This window comes from Heloderma suspectum, chromosome 2 (assembly GCF_057233095.1).
Source record: "Heloderma suspectum isolate Gila_16-S chromosome 2, 16-S_ref, whole genome shotgun sequence".
NCBI lineage: Eukaryota > Metazoa > Chordata > Lepidosauria > Squamata > Helodermatidae > Heloderma > Heloderma suspectum.
In genome coordinates this window covers 199,040,916-199,061,821 of record NC_139459.1, presented here as the reverse complement: position 1 = coordinate 199,061,821, position 20,906 = coordinate 199,040,916, and the positions used below count along the sequence as shown (strand labels likewise).

Sequence of the window (20,906 nt, the reverse complement as noted above, 5' to 3'; positions counted from 1 at the left end):
CCTTTTCATAATCTGTGGGCTTTAGTTGTCCCGCAGATTTTAGTTCTCCCACAGATTTTAGTTATCTCTTTTTAAGGTGTTTTGTAGTATTTTATTGAATATTTATTTACTGCTTTTCTATCTATTTTGTGTATTTTTGCATTTTTATCTTGTATGCCACCTTGAGAGAATTTCACCCTTAAGTGTAGCCTAAAAATAATTTAAAATAATAAACAAATACTTACATAAATTCATTTGCAAGAAGGAGGCTTACAGGCAGTGTTACCCTCCTCACCCCTGCAAAACCCCAATCTTAGATGTTCCCAAACCTGCTTTTTAAGAATGGGACTAAAGGAGGCTAAAAGAAATGTCTAAAGAATTGTATTAATGTCTTGGCACAGCATCTTCGATTTCATTCGGGACGTGTCATTAACTCACTGTTCTGTTGCTGGATCGCAGCAGGCAGTGTAGAAAGCTGGCATGGCGATGCAAAAGGCAGCGGTCCCTGGGACCAGGGCTAGAAGGGAATTCAGCAGACACAGGGCAAGTCAGAGCCAGTGGTAGCTGACATGGTCAAGCTGTCTGTTGCCCAGAGGAAGCTGAAGCCTGACCTGGAAGCTTTTACCACATCAGGTAAGACCAACGGATTGCCTGGGCAGGTGAAGCCATCCTGGAGCCTGAGAGGCCATCATAGCCCTTCGGGAGGTATTCTATCTGCAGCTCTGAAAAGCTCACAACCAGAAGCAACAGAGCGCAGACCTGACGGTGCAATGTTCCTGGTGCTCATCTCTTAATAACCACTTGTGTTGTGGGATTCTTTTTTCAAGTCTCATTTCTCAGTTGACAAAAGAAACAAGCAAGCTCTGTTGCTTACTACCAGCCCTTTCCATTAGCTCGGATGCCAGTGTTTCTTCCTTTGGCCTCAGATCATTTCCCAACTGTTTAGTACAGTGGCACAGCAAAGCCTTGCTTAGTTTTTGTCTTGCAAAGGGGTTCCTCGCAGATCACCTGGCTCCAGGTGAAGCAGTTCAGTTAAAAGAAATACTCAGACCTATGCTGTGGGGAAGGCATCTGTCCAAGAAAAAGCAAAAGGAGAATTGAGGAGATGTAAAGATGGGAGAGGTGTCCAAAACTGGAAAGAAAATGTACCCACAAACTCCCCCACCCATCCAGAAACGTTTTTGGTTTTATCCATGGAACATTAAGCTCTGTGTTGCAATGAACTAGAAGACAGGGGCATAATGATGGCTTCAGGCTCAACTGTGTAGACAGACACCACCGAGCTGGAAGCAAATGCAAACTGTTGACAGTGCAATTAATTAGCCATCCCAACAAACTATCCAGAACCACAGAAAATTCTCCTTCAGAAATAAAACATGGATTAATAATAATAATAATTAATAATAATAATAATAATAATACAAACAAAATTAGACACAGATGCTCAAAACAACAGGATGAAATTACTAGGGGTGCTTTCAGACAGAGAGCTCCTATCGCTACCAATCAAAAGCCATTATGCATCTACTCCATCTTTCCCTCTGTCACGCACCAGTAACTCCATCTTCCATGAGTGGAGGGGACAAGAGGTAAAATAGTGTGCCCACACTCCTTTTTGCCCTTCTCTTCCTGTGGCGCTGTTCCTACTGCCACCAGGTGGAAATCTTTTTTTCCTCTAGCTGCCTCCACCAAACCAGCCTTATCACTCTCTGGGTCTCAGGTATCTACTTTTGGTAGTGTGGGGGTTGTGCGGTGAGTCACCCAAAAGAAAAGAGACCACAAAATTTCAAATAAAATTTTACTGAAGGACATTGTTAATCAGAAAACGTTGTACAATTTGAATGGATACATATACAACACAGACGCACAAGGACAAACCAACCACATGAGCAATAGGGTAATAACCAGGGATAAATGCATCTACTAACCTTACTTGATTGGGCCCCTATTCTATCCAGGTCCCATATCTAAGCAATATCTTACTGTCAGAAGTCAAGCAGCCAGTTCTCCAGTTCCAGCAAATCTGCCTCTTTCTGATCTTCTTAACTCCTTCTCTCTTCTCTCCCTTTTCTTCCCTGTCTCTGCTTTAGGCTTTTTATCTTAAAATGCATTATTTTCCCTCCCCAACTCCAGCCAACCAGAATGGTAGTTTATTCACTTTTGCCCCAAATTCCTTTTTCTAAACTCTTCTTCTGATCTTCATTTAAGCCTCCTGCAAACCATTTTTCTTCTTCTTCCTCTACAGATATCCTGGCTCTACATCAAACTAAACTTCTGACTTGAGCTACCTGCTAACTGGTGGCTTCCTGAGCAGACAACCTGTCTCCTAATAATGTAACAAATAGGGATGGCAGAGAATTCTGCCACAGATCTCGGTGAGGCCGAATGCCAGTGCATTCGGCCCCCCGAAATCTGTGGCAGAACGGCCTGCCCCCCCGCCCCGCCATGGATCCCCCCCAGGACGAGACTTACCTGGGGCGGATCTTCCGGGTGGCGGTGGCTGCGGAGGCGGCGGCGGCGGCTGGTCTTCCGACCGGCTGCCGCCACCTCCATTTGCAGTCTTGTTGGGGTTTTTTTTTTTTTTTACAAGACGTGATAGGCTATGTAAAGACTTATGTAGCCTATCATGTCTTGCTTAAAAAAAAACAACAACAACCCCGCATACGCAAATGGCGGTGGCTATGGCTGCCGCCATTTACGTTCCTTATTTTTGGCTGTCTTAGTCTACGTAAATATTTACGTAGACTAAGACGGCGAAAATAAGGGGAACGCAAATAGTGTAGCGGACTGTGTAGAGGACGCAGAGCGCCTCCCCCCAACAAGGATTCTGGGGGGAGGGACGGAGCGCCTCCCCCCCCAGCGGAACCCGGTGGAGCCAGGTAAGGGGACTTTCGTACATCCCTAGTAACAAAAGGCGCAATCCTATGGCCGCTAGACAGCGGCTAGATGGCCAGAGGATCGGTCAGTTCCCAGAGAATTGCCTCCCTGCCCCCTCCCCTGCCCCCTTGTAGGTGGTACGGATTGTTCCTGGGCTCTGGGCTCATCAGAGCACCATGGGGCAGGGCAAGAGGGGGCACTCCTGGGGGCGGGGAGGAGCAGGGAGTGTGGAAGTGCCGGTACGACACTTCCTATGCATCATCCACCCTCCCCACCCCGTGCTCTGACACCCTGTGGCTAGAGAGCCAAAGTTGGCCGTCTACTTGTGAATGCGGGGCAGCTGGAGCGCAGAGGAGATGATCCCCTCCACGCTCCTCCCGCCGTGCATTGGATAGGCGGTCACCTCCGAGTTCAGAGGTGGCCGCCTCTCCACATAGGATTGCTCCCTAAACATTTGACCTTCTAACCAACACATGCACAAAAAAGATTTAATTCCATAATAACAAAAAACCAAACTAAGTACAAAAGATGGAAGATAATTCTGTTTCTTCATGCCTTCCGTAATGAATTTTCTGTGGTGTGTAAAAAAATGAAAGAAGCAGTGGGAAAACACATGAGGGTTACAAATGGAAGATGACATCCCCCACCTCCCCTGTAAAATTCTGTGAATGAGGCAGAGTAATTTCATAATAAAAGCCATGTCTAGAAGCACCCTGGGTCTATATGATCAGGCTATGTTATAAGGGTCATTTAACCCTTCCAATGACAGTTCAGGACATGCTGAACAGACCTCTCTCTTCTGTCCTTTCCCTCCTCCTATGCTCCAAATGATACACAACAATTCTTAGGAATATGGCTCTCTTCCTCCCTCTGCTTCTGGCTATTTGCAAATTCTAGGAGCAGGAGAAGAAAACGTTGATGTGATGTATGTATTACAGTTTTCATGGGGATCAGCACCCACCCACCCACATACAAACAAACACACCAGCTGTATCGCTTAGTAGCATTCATCACACAAACCCTGCCCATTTCTCAGTGAGTTTTTTCCACTCCATTCACTTGTGCCCACTGGTCCAGGAGAAGAAACTCACTACATGATGGACAATAATCACTTGGCAAATTTGACGAAATTATATGCGCTGGGGGGAGGGGCCTTGCCATCACTTGCCCTATGGTGAATGTAACACAGACCACTTTGTGGCTGCCAGGTGGCCATAACTGGTGATGTCCATGTACATCTGAATCAGAAGTGATTGAAGAATTGTGCCTTGTTGTTCCCTAGACTTAAGGGGATGGAAACGTTTGCCCCTTACCACTCACGGCTTTTCTCCTGTGGGTCTCCGTCTCTGGTGAGGGTGGTGGGGATGGAAGACAATCAAGATGGGAGGAAGTTGAGCTTATCTTCTTTTGCACAGGTTCTTCTGACAGATCCACAATCTTCATCACCGGCAAGCCAGCAGCCGGCTGTCTGTACCGTGCATACTGCAGTGCTTCATTGATCCATCTCATTTCACGCCAAATCTCATCAATTTGCTGCGTGAGGAAGATGGTGCAGAGCATATTTAAAAATGACAACAACAACAGCGTGGTTTTGTTTGACAAGTTTAAAGAGATATCTCATCGTTAATTGCAAATGAAGGGCATGCGTGACTGGCAGTTCCTGTAGCCTGGATGAGGTAAGAAAATTTGTCATTGATATGGTTTAGCCTCCTCTGTTCTCTAAGATGAGTAGCCTTCTTCTTCCAGCACCCTTCTCCAACCTGGGCCCTTCCATAATTTCCAACCAATGATCATGCTGGCTGCAAATTATTGGGGCTGCAGTCCGATAGATCTGGAGGGCACCAGGTTTCAGGAGGCTGTCCCAGGCTTCTCCCTGTAGCTCAGCCATACATTTTCTGGTGTAGGTGATTTTGCCAACTCCATCTGGTGAGAAAGTTGCAACTTTTCTTCCTAGCTGGGGCCTAGTGATGGCTGCTCATGATTTACTAACATCTAGATTTGTATGGCAGTCATGTCCTATCCATGGTGCTGCCTTTGAAGACAGTTCATAGGCTGTTGCTAGTGGGGAATACAATGCTGTGTTAAAAAAGGATGCTGTGTCAGGACAGAACTAAATGCTAAGATGCTGAAGAAATGTAGCAAAATACAACAGACAGCTGATTTTGTTCGAGAAAAGCCACATCACGAGGGGGGTAATTTGGAGTGAAGAAGTGAGGGGTGGGAAAGGGGTACGTTTTTCTGTTGCCTCCCCCTTTTTTCCCTCATGAGGTTCACAATGGGTTTTTGCAAGGGGAAAATATGCACTTCGAGCCCCACAGAAGAGGAAAAGCAGCTGGGGGAGTTCTAGTGGGAAAGCAGTAGGTGGGGGAAAGGTTGAACACCATCCCTGCTACTCTGCTGATCTAAATTTCTCCTTTCCCAAAGTGGCATTTCACTAACAAAATATCTCACTGGAGTTTTGCTACATGCATTTATGAGCCATATTTAGTTCTGCCTTCAGGAGTATATTCCTGTGATGTTCCAGAGTATAGGCATAATCATATGCCCCCTAAAGCCTCAGATATCGTGGGCTGTATATCCCTTAGAAACCACCTCCTCCATGAAGTTCTAACCCAGTTTCTTAAATACGAGTCAGAGCGCCCTGTTAACTGCACTACCAGTGCACCAGTATCAAGGGAATATCACAATGCTGTAACATCAAGGGCAGATATACAGGCATTCTTTGTAGTTAGCTCAGCTTTTCTGGAATTCCCATCTCCTGGAGCATTGCAAGGGCCAAAATCAGAGCACACCTAGGGACGGGAGAATCAGCGAAACTCATGTTTGCTGAAGTTCTCAGAGTTCCACCTCTAAGCTCGGCCTACCTTGTTCCCATTCCGAATGTGAACCCCCTCCCCCCCCCCCGTTCGAATGGGGAAAGTACACATTTGTTGTTGTTGTTTTTTAAATCCTACCCCCCATTGGTTAAAGAGTGAAAACGTGATTTCCCCCCGCCAAAAATGTGCTTTTTTAAAGTGCACATTTTTCTAAAGTATGCATCATTTTGCAAACGAGCATTGCGAGTTTGGAAATGTGCAAGCTTTGCCCTCAAAATGCACTCAAATTCAAGGGTGCCATTGGGGCAAATTCTGGCTTTAAACAAATGGAGATGAAATTCTTGCACACCTTGGAAATAGGGTAAGAAGACCTGGTTTAGTCATCAGCAGAAGTCTAGTATGGACTAGTAGTGGGAGGGAATGAATATTCCCCTCCTCCACATGTATAGGTTGTCTTTTTTCAGGCCAGCAGTTATGTGAACTGGCCCTGGGTTGAACAAGTATTTGCTTAAGAGTGTGTGTGTGTGTGTGTGTGTGTGAGCGAGAGACTGACCAGCTTCATATGATGACAGAGGGGTAATAAGCCACAGTGGCTTATTTCCCCTCCCCATGCATGCATTACAACAGGCCATGGGTTCTGGGTGGCTTGTTACCCAAGCAAAAAGCCACGTTGACTGAGTTTGTCTGACACAACAAGCCACGCTGCTGCTGGTAATTATGTTAATCCCCCCGGCACGTGACCAGCACGTCCGGGGAGGGGAAATAAGCCACCATGGCTTATTTTCCCTCTGTAACTGTGAGAACCCGGCCACTGTGTGTAGAGGAGGAGTGCAGTTCTATTAATGCATTTTCACCCTCCTTAATAGGGCATGATATGAGACAACACTCAGACTTTTAAGTAAATAATGCTGACGTATCATTTTTTTCAGTTTTCTCAGTGTTTGAGAATAGCAAATGCTCCCATTTTTATTGTTTTAAATCTGTTATTGTCATTTCAGATCTTTATATGGCTGCCGTGTTTTTCTCTGGTTTTATACTGTAGTTTAAAACTTTTAAAAGTTTTATATCATGTTTGATCATGTTGCTGTACTTTATGGTTTTAACTATTGTGAAACCAAGAGATTGGGTGGTATAGAAATGTAATAAATAAATAAATAAAGTAAGTAAGTAAGTAAGTAAGTAAGCAAGTATTGAAAGCACTGATGGACAGATTATTCATAACACCACCTCCACCTTCTCATTTAATTGTTATCCAGACTAGCCTAATATATTTAATAAAACATTAAGTACAGCCCCTTGGCTCTGTCACCAACACAGCTGTAAAGGAACCTTATGGTAATAGCCCAGTCGTATGAGCTATGCCTCTTAAGAGTGTCTGACACATTACTGTACATATAAATTATAATTTAATTGCAAGTTCAGCTCTAGACATTCAGCTTAGCATGGTCAATCCTGAAATATTTCTTTTCTCACTACCCAATAGTCTGTTTTAGACATAACACACCTTATCTCCTATATATAATTTTTTTACTTTCTGGTTTCTCTCCAGTTCCCATTTCAAAACGGCTTTTATGGACTCCTTCAGTCTTTACAATGTTTGGTTTGTGTAGTGACTTCAGCACTGTCTTAGATCTAGGATCATACAAATGGTCTTGCGGTTTTGCGGTTGCCGCTGAAGATTGTGGTATGTGGTGGGCTGAAGGTTGGGTGTTTTTTTTTTTTTTTTGGCCAATAGGTGGAATACAGCTGGTTTTAATTTGAGAAGGAACTTGACAAGTCTAATACATTGTCACAATAATGTGGTACAAAACACTGTGGTTTTTAAAAAAACACCTCTGCTACATTTTCATACATCATGAACAATCATGAAACCGAGAGTTTGAATTGCTGTCTTCTCCATGAAATTTAGGCTGAGACCATAACAGCCCCCACTGCTGGACTCCTCAAATTTTCTATTTTGTTTTTTTTTAAATCTTTCCCCTGTAAATCAGCCTTCCCCAAACTAGTGTCCTCCAGATGTCTGCCTCTCCAGCTGGCTGGGGATGATGAAAGTTGCAGTCCAACACATTTGGAGAGCACCAGCTTGGGGAAAGTGGCTAAAAATGATGTTATGTGAGCATCGTGTCTTGTAACCTTTTAGAATATACACATGGTTCTGCATTTTGTAATTGTTGCAAGTTTTTGGCCTGCGATCATTTTTCGGCAACGATGACAAATTTGCACACAGCCAGCTGTTCGCCTCTCCTAGGGGTGCAATCCTATGCATGTTTAGACAGAAAAAAGTCCTACAACTCCCAGCATTCCCCAGCCAGCCAAGCTGAAGGACTTTTTTCTGTCTAAACATGCATAGGATTGCGCCCTTTGTCACTCACTCCTAGTTTTGCTGGAGTGTCCTACATGTCATAAAAATGGTGGTTGGGAACAATGAAATGACTAGGTTTAAGGTCGGGTCGGGTCGGGGGTTGAAAGGTATCTATTGAAACAAGGAATATCTTGGTGAAAATTAGTGAACTGGTAGATGCAGGCACAATCAGAGTTGGGCCATTGTGAAGTATTTGCCCCAAAGACTGGGTGCTAAGGACATTACAGTAAGGTCAGTGCTTAGTTTATGAAGTTCTAACTTTAGGACTGAACAAGTGGCAATGGATTGCAAATGGGGCAGGGCATGACATTAGGTGCAGCTGTCTCAAGTGACTAGAAATATATTTCTAGGACTGGGTTCGATGGATAGAATTCTTGCTACTGTGCTGCCCAGAGGGAAAACTCAGGTGAGCAAGTGAGAGGATGAGGCAGCTGCTACTTCCAGGACCAACCTGTGTGCTGCACCACCCAGAGAGAGAGAGAGAGAGAGGGTGAGGGAGTGGGCAGGGGTGGCAGCTCTGTTCTCTCTCTCTCGGCAGTAACACAGGCCTAGGCCACCTTGGCACAGTTTCCCAAGAAGGTAAGCAAGAGAAAGGGGGTAGGCTGGGTGACCAGCCAGATGGGCGATTAATAAATTTAATAATAATAAATAGGAACAATGGCTGCCTACTCCTGCTCACACACCTTCCTGCCCACCTCCAGAAGCAAGCCAGGTAGAGAAGCAGCGGCAGCTTCTTGCAGGAGCAGCCGCTGCCTCCGCACAATAGCTCAGCTTTTCCTTCCCTCAGCAGGAAGGACTGGGCAAGTGATAAGAACACAAGAAGAGCCCTACTGGATCAGACCAGCGGTCCATCTAGTCCAGCATTCTGTTCACACAGTGGCCAACCAGCTGTCAACCAGGGGCCCACAAGCAGGACACGAATGCAAGAGCACCCATGGTAGCAGCTCTGTCCAATTGCTCACCTGACCTCTCCCCCTGGAATGCTTGACCTGGTTGTATGCATCCCATCTCTGAGCAATGCTGTGGGAGGAATTGGACTTAGCCATCCAGTGGGAGTGAGCAAAACATGGGCGTGTCTCAGAGGAGCAGCTCCCACCTTTGCCTCACCCACCCTCTCTCACTGGATGGTGCAGAAGGTTGGCCTAGTTGGGACCAATCCCCACCGCCATGCTACTCAGAGGCAGATGGCCCATGAGTGCGTGAGAGGACAAGGTGACTGCACCTTCTATGACCAACCATGGGAGGGGAGACCTGAGGGCTTCCTGGCTGGGGCGTCTTTCTGCCCTGTTCTTTCCCAGCCTCTGCTGAAGGGGAAGGGAAAAGGAGGATAGATTGGTATTTACAGTTTACAGTATGATCACTTCTCCTTACCCAACCGACTCCCCCCCCCCCAATAAAAGCAGTAGTGTTAAGCACCTTTAAAAAATACGTGTTTCATGTCAAGTTTAGTTAGGCCTTGCAATTAATGGAGCTTGCTTTTGAGTAGACATGTATAGGATTGTGCTGTAAATAACTTTCTCCTTCCACTAATTAGCAAGGGGTGTAACGAACTGGGACACTATCCTCTGTAAGCCCCATTGAACTGAATGGGAGGTATGCAAGAGCACAGCTCTTTTTTTACTTAATGATGCTTGTGCAGGAGAACTTCCTGGTGGTTTGTGCCCCATGCCTGATCTGTTTGTCTCCCATCCTGCCACTCTTCATTAGGGATGGGAAAATCAGGGAGGTTTCAGCTTGTTGACCTTCTCCAAGTTCTATCTCAAAGCTCAGTCCAGCCCACCTTGTTCCTGCTCCCAAATGCGAGCTTTCATTGTTGTTCAAACAGGAAAAGTGCGTACCCAAATGCATACTTTCTCCCCATTTACCAAAGCATGAAAATGCATCCCACCCCCCAAATGCACATTTTAAAAGAGCACATTTCCCTAACGAACACATTTTGTGAATGCAATTGCAAGCTCTGGAATATGTGAGCTTTGCCCCCCAAATGTGCTTTCATTTTTTTTCGGGGTGCAAATGGGGCAAGTTATGGTCAAAAACGAATCAAAACTAAATTTGCATACATCCCTGCTCTTCATGGTACTCAGACTCTGCTGCCTAACATTGCTGCTTCACATTACCTCATGGTAGGGCCACCTCTGTCAAAAGAAATAGAGTTTTGGAGGGTGTTTTTCATTGCAGACTGACAGCCGGGAGGGGGTGGGGGTGGGGAGCTTCACTTTAAAAGAAGAAAGGCTGTTATCCAGTCTAAATTGCAGTACACAGCTTTTTGCTCATATTAGAGGGGGAATGGGATTTATAACCCAAACTGACACACTTCTCTATAACACTCCAGTATAACTGTCATATGATTTTATCCATGAAATTCTCTCAAAAAGCAAGCAAACAGGGGAAAGGGGGAGGGAAGAGCTGCAGAGTGGCTACTTCATAAAACCCAAATTGTATTTTGACACTAAACGTCTTTATGCTGTGCCTTGCCCAACAATTCTCCATTTAGGTTCCAAATTACAGCCCCTGCTAGAAATCACCTTTGACTAGTCAGAAAACAGACGGTTACCTGTATGTAATCTAGGACTTGCTGGTGTCTTTGTTTAGCCGCAGCGACTTCACTGTCTGAAATTGCTTCCCTTAGGGACTGCTGGGTGCTCAGAAAATCTAGCTCTATGACAGCAGAAAGGCGGCAATACAGACTAATAAATTTCTCCTTGTAACTGCAAAAATGAACTGCGGAGACAACAAAGCACAGAAGAAAGTGTGTTAGACATGCAACTCTTAAAAGCCTTGCCTTCCCGAGGAGCTTGATATGGATGCTACCGCTTGCGTTTCCCCCAGAAAAAGTAAAATGTCAGAGGGGTAGGCCCTGTTAGCTTGTTACATTGAAAACAACAAAAAGTGTTGTGGTATCTTAAAGTCTGTCTAACAGATATATTGGCCCATAAGCTTTCATGGACCAGGGCCTACTACAGGTGTTAAGTTAGAGAGCACAGTAGAAAGATGGCTGTGTTATTACAGCACTTGTTGTTGTGAATGGTTCACTTTGTTCTTATTTGTATGCATTTGGGCTCTGCATAGAAATGTCACACAGTGACTACTATTCATGCACCCCACTGTTTACAGTCTCTCCCGCCATGCCCATATGCGTGTTTGTGAGTGTAACTGCCAACGAAGGATAACATTTCATGCATCTGACTAAGTATGAAAGCTTGTGCCATGCACCTTTCTGTTTAAAATAGGTAAAGGTGAGCTTTTCTATTGGATAGCTTCGTGATGACGTGAAACGTATGCAAGCTTCAGTTATACATAGAAATCTTAATCACGCAGGATGAAAACATCAACAAAGTTCACACATGCACTTTTATCACAGGTGGCAAATTCAAGTCAGGGTGTATGTGCGAAATGCCCATCATAATGTAAGTATCCCAGGCAAACTGTTGACTTCAAATGCTATGTTTTTCAAGGCAGGCCATTCAGAGAGTGTGAAATTATCAGGTGGAGTTCATACATATGTGAATGAGCTCCAAGGTTGGGTCTGTGCATGGTAGCATAAATCTATAGCCCCATTAACTGCGCAACAGATGCTTGTTAACGAGCAACTGTCTTGCACAATCTATGGGTCAGTTGAGCATTTGATAGGTATTGATGTGCAACAGACCTACATAATTAGTGCTAGGCTGCACTCAAACACATGGGATTACATGTCCATTCATGGTTGTGCCACATCCCTCTAAGATGCAGTCTTGGCAGAGTGACCTCCCGTGTCACAATATTCCTGGATACAGAAGTTATAATCCAGGACTGGGAACCTGTGGCCCTCCATATATTATTGGAATCCAACTCTAATTAGCCACAGCCAGCATGACCGATGGTCAGGCATGATGAGAGTTGTAGCCCAACAACATCTGGAAGGCCAAAGGCTCCCCACCCATGCCATAATCAGACCTGTGGCTGCAGTGAAGACATGGTCCACCCCAATGTTCAAGAATTCCCTGCCCATGTACATGAGGATGCCAGTCTGCTTTTCTGTCCCAGTAATACAGTGGGAAGTTGATGGGTTGGGGACACAAATCACCTCGGAATAACAATTAGTACATTACTAAATAAAAATGGCCTTGTGTATGAGTAAAGGTTAACATGCACAAATGTGTAACATTATAACTGGCTTTCAGCTCTGTGGTGCACCTAGATAGGAACACAGGATACTGCCTTGTATCAGATCCAGCTATTTGACCATCTACCCCAGGGATGTCTAGTCTGACTGCCAGTAGCTCTCCAGGGGTTCTGATAGAGACAGGCCATTCCAATCACTTGGTACGTGATCCCTTTCTAAAATGGAGATTGCTAGAGATTGAACCTGAGACCCGTGGAGGCCGGTGGCTCTGATTTCGGCGGGGTTGTGAATCTATTCTGGGTTTCAGTCAGAACCAGCCAGAACTTTAAAGGAGCTATCCAAGGTTCTGAACCTAGTTTGGGGCTAGGGTTCAGCACCTTGGATAGTTCACTTAGAGTTCTGGTTGGCTCTGACTGAAACCCAGAATGGATTCACAGCCCCGCTGAAATCGGAGGCACCAGTCTCCACTGCCTGAGGCCTTCTGCAGGCCAAGCGTGTGACCTTCCACCCAGCCATGGACCCACCCTTTCATGCCCCCCCCCCTGTATTTTTAGATCATCCATATAGAAAACAATGCAATCACCAAACATTTCGCACTTCAAACACAAGTTGGTCAAAGCATTGCTCTCTCTGTATCTGACATGCTCAATGTTCGGCAGCATTCTGTTAGTGCTGCACTTGTGGGCTGTAACGTGTCACACCCTCTCCAACAGATGTGCATCTTTCCCAGGAATATCATGGCAGCATTTGGAACAGATGTGTTGTAGAGTGGTGTAGGGATGTCAAAGAAATCTGCAACGGGTTCAAATGGGTTTGGATTTCTATGAATCTGACCTGTGGATGCCTCAGCGGACTGGCTTCTTCTGAGCTGTGTGATTCCATGGGCTTGCGGAATTTTTTTTTTTAAACACTTTTGGGGGAATTCACACAAATTTGCACTTGTGCCAATGCACATTAGTGCCAGACCACTAATTTATTTCGGGATAGTCATGACAGTAAAACTGATTGAAAACTGATATGGATTTGTAGTGCAGATATGGCCAGAGTGTACCTCCTTGACCAGCTTATGCAAGTGGAACAAAATTCTCATACATCCCTAAAAAAAATCCAATTTCATCACTGAGCGGGCAATGGAATGAAAGACACCTGACAATCTGTGACTTAGCAAAATCTGTACACCCCTCCCCCCCCCATGTTCCTGTCTAAGTCCACCACATTTTCTTTTGGCACACTCAACATCACCACAGTTAATGGCAACATTGAGAAAGAAAATAAGAACATAAGAGGAGCCCTGCTGGAACAGACCAAGGGTTCATCTAGTCCAGCATTCTGTTCATACAGTGGCCAACCAGCTGTTGACTGGGAACCCACAAGGAGGGCATGGGCACAACAGAACCCTCCCGCCCATGCAACTGGTGTACACAGTTGGTCCCCAGCAACTGGTGTACACAGGCTCACTGCCTCTGGTAGTGGAGGTAGCGCAGAAGATCCACCTCTTCACAAACATATCAAACAATGCTACCTTCGCATTCTCCCTGATGAAGGCTTCCATGCTTGTTTGAAAATGTGCACACTTTCAATGCATCTACAGAGGCTGGTCCAATAAAAAAAAATAACCTTACCTAGTTTTTTCATACCTTTCCAAAAATGGATTTTCAATTCAGAATAACCAAGATGGTGGTGGTGGTATATGCGTGTGTGTGTGTTTTCTTTTTCATGGCATTGGAAAAGAAAGCACAAGAACAATTGAAGCAGAAGGGCTGCCAGGGTCTCTTTTTGTCCACGTTACTTTTCTGAAGAGGACTTTGCCAGATGTACGTCCTTTCCCATGGGAGACAGTCATGTTTTCTCTTGATATGTTATAGTGTGCCAGTCATGCCAAGGGTATTGCTATCTCCACATAAAAGAAGGGAGCAGAGCCAAGCTTTCTGCCAGGGGGAAAACAGGCTGTATTTTGATGCCCTTAAAAAAAGAATTTCCTTTTTCAGACAATCAATGTAGAAAAAACATGACTTTTCCATGAGACGTCATAATGGCAACAACTCATATGAGTGACTATCTCCTGCCATGTTAGGCACACATGGCAGGAGAAAGGTCCATCAGTGGCTATTATTAGCCCTGACACACTTGCAAAGAAAGGACCCATTTATATCCCAAACTCTACCCAGGGGTGCCTGGGAAGGCTAGAGAATATTTGGGGAGAATTCACAGCACCCTCATCAAACTACAGTTCCCAGGATTATTTCGGGATAGTCATGACAGTAAAACTGATTGAAAACTGATATGGATTTGTAGTGCAGATATGCCCAGAGTGCACCTCCTTGACCAGCTGCTTGAGAAGCAGCCTCCAATAGATTCATCTTCTTTGTATTCAGTAGGGCAGCACTGGCCAATGTTGGTAGATCCCTAACCCAATGTTGGTAGTTCTCCAATAACACTGATCTCTAACCCAACATGGCAACTCTTTGGAAGGACTGATCAAAATAGAGATATGTCTGGCATTATAGCTCCGAGAATTTTCACTAAACCTACTGAAATTCTTTAAACTGTCCTACAGGTTTTGCAGGTTTTGTATTGTTTCAAAAGCCTGCAAAACTCATTTAACCTGAGATGAAGGTGGGAACAACTAAATATGTGTGTACCCTATGGGAAGCAAAGACTCTCTCAAAGCCCTTTCAATTTTCTGAAAATCTATTGTCTACCTCCAGCAACGTAGTGGTAAATTTTGAAGGGCAGACACTCACTGGGACCGTCCCCATAGCGTGCCCCCCGAGGAGAGTCCAAAAATGCATGTACTTGTGGAGATCCTTAGGAATGAATTTGTTTTAGCAGTTTTCATCCCTACCAGGAGCAGGCATTTGGTAAAACAAATGAGTCTTAATTGCCCATTCCAGAAGAAAAATTAAATTAAAGAGCCCCGGTGTGTCAACCCAGTGAGCCCTGGGTCCACTGCAACACTGATCTCCAGCCGATGTGTGACCTTAAGAGGCAAACCCTTCACGTCTCTTTCTGGTCATAAGTTTATTGAAATCAATATGAAATCAAACCAGTCGTTTTGCCAGCAGGTCACCAGCAGGCCGATCTGAGCCCACAAATGCCTGAAAATGGAAAAGGGGAGAGTGTCCTGGCTCTCTTTGTTCTTCTCCAAGAGGGCCAGCTGCTGCAGTGCTCTTTGAGCGGCATGTGGTCTTACAGCTCGCACCACGCGTGTGGCACTATTAGTAAAATTACAGCTGCTGCTTCAGTTTAAGAGCTGAAGCTTCTGGCCGCTGTGGTCGGAAGGCAGGCGCTTAATGTTACTGTAACAAATGTTACTTCAACACAGCCCTTTGAGGTTTCACAATTATAGATCTGGTAGCCACCAGCTAATGGGGAGTGGAAGCTTCCAATATTCTGGAGGTGAATCACAGCCATTTTATAGGCACTAGGGAGAAGCGTGTAATAAATCAGACAGAAAATGGCCCCTGCTCTAGGGCATGAGATCAGTTACTTATAGCTGGGAAAGTAAAATTGTGCTTTTATTGGAATTATCTCCACAGTACTGTGAAGTCCCACACCATAAATTCACTGCATTGAGACAAACGCGCAATGTCTGCTGAATCCTCACTGTGTATGGCAGTAGCTTTGCTATCTCCATTGCTTGCTCTAATCTGTAGCTGATACTAAATGGATTGTGATCTTATTGGAAATCTCATGATGTTTGGGGGATTTCTTGCAGTCTCCTCTGCAAGGCAAATAAGGGCCTGTAGCTCAGTGGCAGAACATGTCATTCGCATGCATAAAGGGCCCAGTTCTAGCCTTGGTGTTTCCAAATGTTCTTTTATGGGAACTGCAGAGAAGCAACATTTGGATGTATAATTTAAAAGAATCTCAAGGGCGTGGGGGAGCAGCTGGGAAAGACCTCTACTGAAGGGCCAAAGGAGATATTACTTTCAATCTGTGACTAGAAGCAACACCTTTTGTTCATATTTACTCTAGAGTCGGTGCGGGGGGGCAGGATCCAGATCTTAAAAGTCTACCTCCGCCCTCCCCCCAGCTGGGCTTCTGATCTGAATGTAGAGTAAAAGAAAAAGAAAAAAGATACAGCTGTTAGACACAGATTTAAAGTAATATCTCTTTTGCTCCCAAGATACTGGAGACCCACTGCCAGTTAGAGCAGACAATTTTGGGCTAGAGATACCAAAACCTTGCTTTGGTACAGTGCAGCTTCATATGTCCCTGTCATCTGAGTATAAAAATGGCTTGAATTCCCTTTAAGAAAAATAGACACTCTCTCTGTCATTAAATCTTGGAAAAACATGACAAATTAGAAGGCTGAATTTGTAATTTTCGAATATGTGAGACCAGTACTTGCGTTGATTCATATTTGCTTTTTAGAGAATGCACATGGGTGATGGTGGTAGGAGTTCAGGCTGGCAAAGCTGGTGTATGCATCATTTGTATCCTAAGAGCGGTGGGATTTCAGAGATGTAATTAAGTTGCCAAGAACTCATAAATAGCCACACAAAAAAAGGAAAAAAAGAGAGGGAGGGATAGAGAGAGAGAGAACATGTTCTGGGCATTACTTCAAGTATGGATTCACCATCACAAGGTAGATATATATGTGTGTGTGTGTGCGTAGTAGGCTGAAGGTGGCTGTTATATATAAGGAACCCCGACCCACTGCTGAACTAATATGATGATGCAAAATGTTTGTAAACTTTCCAACCACTATGGAGAAGACTGCATTAAATGTTGGTATACAGTGTTGTGATGGCAGTGGATTTGATCAGGCTGGTATAAGAATGCATACTGGATCTATGCACAGGAAGAATGGCCTTGTGTTATTAGCAGAAGGCAAGGCAGAGTTCTAGTAGGCAGGATCCAAGGGGCAAGGAGCTGAGTGACATGGGGGTCAAGAAAGAGGAGGACTCAAGGATGAAGGAAAAATGTCAGAGGGAAGCCTGCGTCTGTGGATGAACAAGAATGGGACTGGGGCTGATTTGTGCTAGCAAGGGAAACACTTGAATTTTACATAACTGAATTGTAGTGATTAGCCAAATCTTTTCTGCAGGGCATTTATATCCTATAAATGAACAGCACTGTGAATACTGAGGGAGGTAATGGAGGAATGGGATGGGTGGTGGAGAACTAGTGGCAAGATCTCAGTGACAGAGGGCTTGAATTGGATGTAAATAAATATATAGCACCAATGCATGCAATCTGTACTGTACACATGATCTCTATACTGTGTCAGGAGTCATAGTGGTGTAGGATTTTCCTTTGTCCCGATGTTGCTGCTTGGAAAGATTCAGTCTATTCCATGACCCCTCTTCCTGCTTCCTCAGGTATTTGACATGTGGGAAAGAAGACATGGATTCAGAAAACCCTTACTGAACACCCCCCCCAATTAATCCAATTTAGCATCTTGTCTGACAGTGGCCAGATCTGAAAGGCTCAAGGCATTTCAATGGTGAAGGCTACTAGCAGGATATGTTTGTTGACACCCACTCCCAGTGGCTAATGACATTAGAGACACTGTAAGCATTACAATTGGTGATGTATTACCTATGGGTGTTCCTGTATCCCATAAATTGTAGATTGCATGAGAATTCTGGATTTGGTTTACACATTTATGCTGTTGACCATCAATATCACTTGCAGAACAGTCACTGCAGGGACGGCCTGACAATTTCATGCCAACTACATTCACTAGCCACTTGGTGAACACTTTGCAAAACAATGCAGAAAATGTATCAAAATTGGGATTGGGTGAATTTACAGTTTTGAATCAGAATATTTTGAAATTTGAAATGCTGGTTTCAAATTTGGTTGTGATTGGTATGTTGTCGTTGAATCATTTTTGCTTTCATTGAACAATGCCTGAATTGTTGAAACCCTAAATCTTAGGTCCTGTTTTTTTTTTAAATTCTAAATGCAGGATCACCTATATTTGAAACATTGAACAAATTCGGGTTTTTGCAAGCATGAACATACGAACTCAAGAAAAAACCCTGCTGAATCAAACCAAAAGGTCATCTGGTTCAGGATCCTGATTCCCACAGTGGTGGACCAGATGCTTTTGGGAAGCCAAGCAGGGCATGAAGGCAATAAACCTGGCTTCCCAAACCTGGTGCCTTCCAGATGTCTGGACTTCAACTCCCATCAGCCCTTCAGTATAGCCAATGGTCAGGACTGCTGGGAGTTGTAGCCCAAACTATCTGGAAGGCACCAGGTTGGGTGAGGCTGCAACAGGCCTTCCCTGATGCTGCTCCACACCAGCTGGCATTCAGCAGCCATACTGCCTCTGAAAAAGGAGGCAGCATTAGTCCATGTAGCCATTGTGACTAATATGGCCGTTGATAGGCTTATCCTCCATGATAAATTGGAATTAGCAGAATTTGTCTGAGAAATGTCTTTGCCTTCAAAATGAGTCAATAAATCAGTTCTATGTCAAGTCCCATCCTCTGTCAAAATGGTCCCTGAGAGGTAGTCAGATATGGGTGATAAATGTAATGTATTGTTTACTGTGGTTTTAATGTTTTATATATTTTGTATTGTTTTATTGTGTGCTGTTTGGTTTTAATTTTTGTGAACCGCCCAGAGAGCTTCGGCTATTGGGTGGCATAGAAATGAAATGAATGAATGAATAAATAAATAAAGAGTGTCTTTCTCCACAACATTTTGAAATTGAAAGCAGTATTAAGACAGCTTGAATCCTTTTGCTTTCACCAAACGGTGCCTGAATTGTCCGTTTCAATATGCCCCTATTCCTAATGCCTATGCTACACTAAAGGGTCGTGTGTTGCTTGATCACTTGTGGACTGACTGGTTTCTGCATTCCAATAGTTATGACTAGAGCGTGTAACCTGGTAGCTACGCTCCCTCTATTACTTGTCTATAGTCAGAGAGAAAAATGTTGTTGCCAAGAAATCATCACGTGATTTATTGACTCTCCACTGGTATGGGGGAGGCAAGGGCTGGAGGGGAACAGATACAACTTTGTGATTTTATTATAAGGCGACTGGGTTAATATTTCTAGGTGAAGCAAGGTAGTATACCGAGTTCAAACATCTGAAGAGGGAGGTTAAGGAATCCTGAGTGCGGGGTGTAAGGGTTATTCTGTCCTGGGGCAGTGCAGACGTCGTCTGAGGCAGGGAGCAGGAGAAGAAAGGACACATTATGACCCAGTTCCAACACCTCCTGTGTATACAGACGGAAGAGCTTAGCCTGCAGAGGGACACGCACAGAGAAGAAATGGGGGTGGGGGGGGGAGGCGAGAGTTACAACACAGTACTTACATAAACAACCCCCCAAATGGTATAAAACATTAGAGCAAAGTTGCACAACATCAAGATTGGCATTTTTATAAAACATAAATAGAGGCAGAAATATATTTATGTGTGCGTGTTAATTTTGCTTCATAAAATAAAGATGTAAAGCTCTAATCATGTTCCACATTAAAACACACACCCTAACCTCCCCCAGAAAATAACATTTATGTTTCTTATTAGCCAGAAAATGATCACACTCCATGAGCTTTTCAAGATTATGATTGTATAATTATGTGAAAACATGAAAATGAATTCAATTAAAAAGCCTTAACATTAAATTTAGGAGTTGGTTAGCAAAGCTATGCAGCTTTTTTCTTTCTTTTTGGCCTCCCCCTCCCTCAAGCCTGTCACCAAATGGGGCAATGAAAAAGATTTAACAAGCCACACACACACAAATACATAAAACTAAAATCAAACAGCACATGCTATATATTTTATTAAGATCTACTTTGATCCAAAATTAAGGTATGGAATCAGAGTTATCTCTAGGCTTGTCCTCTTTTCTGAAAAGGATGCTCCTTATTTCAGGATATCAGCCCCTTAACAACAAAGGAAGTGTGTATATTGGGGTGGGGGCACCTGTTTATCTTGTGCTGATTATTATTAGAAGGTATTTAAAAAGGGACAGAAAAGAATACAAATGCACTGCTTTCCCACAGTTTAATCTTCAGATTATTCAAAAGCAGACCTTCTGAATTTTGCCCCCATCCCAATGATGGTGATGGTGATGATGATGATGATGAAGATGATGGCCTTGATGGTGGCATTTAAGCAGCTCCTTGAAATTCCCAGAATGGTTCTAGTACAAGCAGATACTGTCTGGGTGGATACACGCCTTTCATTCATCATCCTTCATTCAAAACAAAAGTGATATCTGCAAGCTTTTCATAGAATCATAGAATCATAGAACAGTAGGGCTGGAAGGGGCCTACAAGGCCATCGAGTCCAACCCCCTGATCAATGCAGGAATCCAAGTCAGAGCATCCCTGGCAGATGGCTGCCCAGCCTCGTCTTGAAGGCCTCCAGTGTGGGAGAGCCCACCACTTCCCCAGATAATTGGTTCCATTGTCGTATTGCTCTAACAGTCAGGAATTTTTTCCTGATGTTCAGCCGGAATCTGGCTTCCTGTAACTTGAGCCCATTATTCCGTGTCCTGCACTCTGGGATGATCGAGAAGAGATCCTGGCCTTCCTCTCTGTGACAACTTTTTCTTCCTTGTTTATACGTTGCACAATTAAGCAGCCTTGCCGATTCAGTACTTGAGCACTAATGGACGGTGTGATGAGTTTAAAAATGCCTTTTTGTACAAGCACTTGCAACCCCAAAGTGCGCAATACTGTGAAACATTTTCAAAAGGAAGAGGGGGCCTAGAAAGATTATGGAAAGAGTGATAGCCTAGAGACAGGCCATTTGCTGGCTGCAGAATAAGCCAGTGTGGACAAAGGATACACTTT

At 44.3% G+C, this 20,906-nt stretch overlaps 1 protein-coding gene across 1 annotated transcript in view; it reads right to left on the bottom strand.

Moving 5' to 3' along the window:
- ANKFN1 (ankyrin repeat and fibronectin type III domain containing 1) overlaps positions 1-20,906 on the bottom strand; it is a 170,880-nt gene that overhangs the window by 4,085 nt on the left and 145,889 nt on the right. Inside the window, exons 14-17 of the mRNA XM_084832329.1 lie at positions 19,180-19,348; positions 10,589-10,755; positions 4,170-4,389; positions 3,842-3,844 (exon numbers count right to left, since the gene is read on the bottom strand). Of these exons, the coding sequence (XP_084688455.1) occupies positions 3,842-3,844; positions 4,170-4,389; positions 10,589-10,755; positions 19,180-19,348 (559 nt within the window). The remainder of the gene's footprint in view (positions 1-3,841; positions 3,845-4,169; positions 4,390-10,588; positions 10,756-19,179; positions 19,349-20,906) is intronic.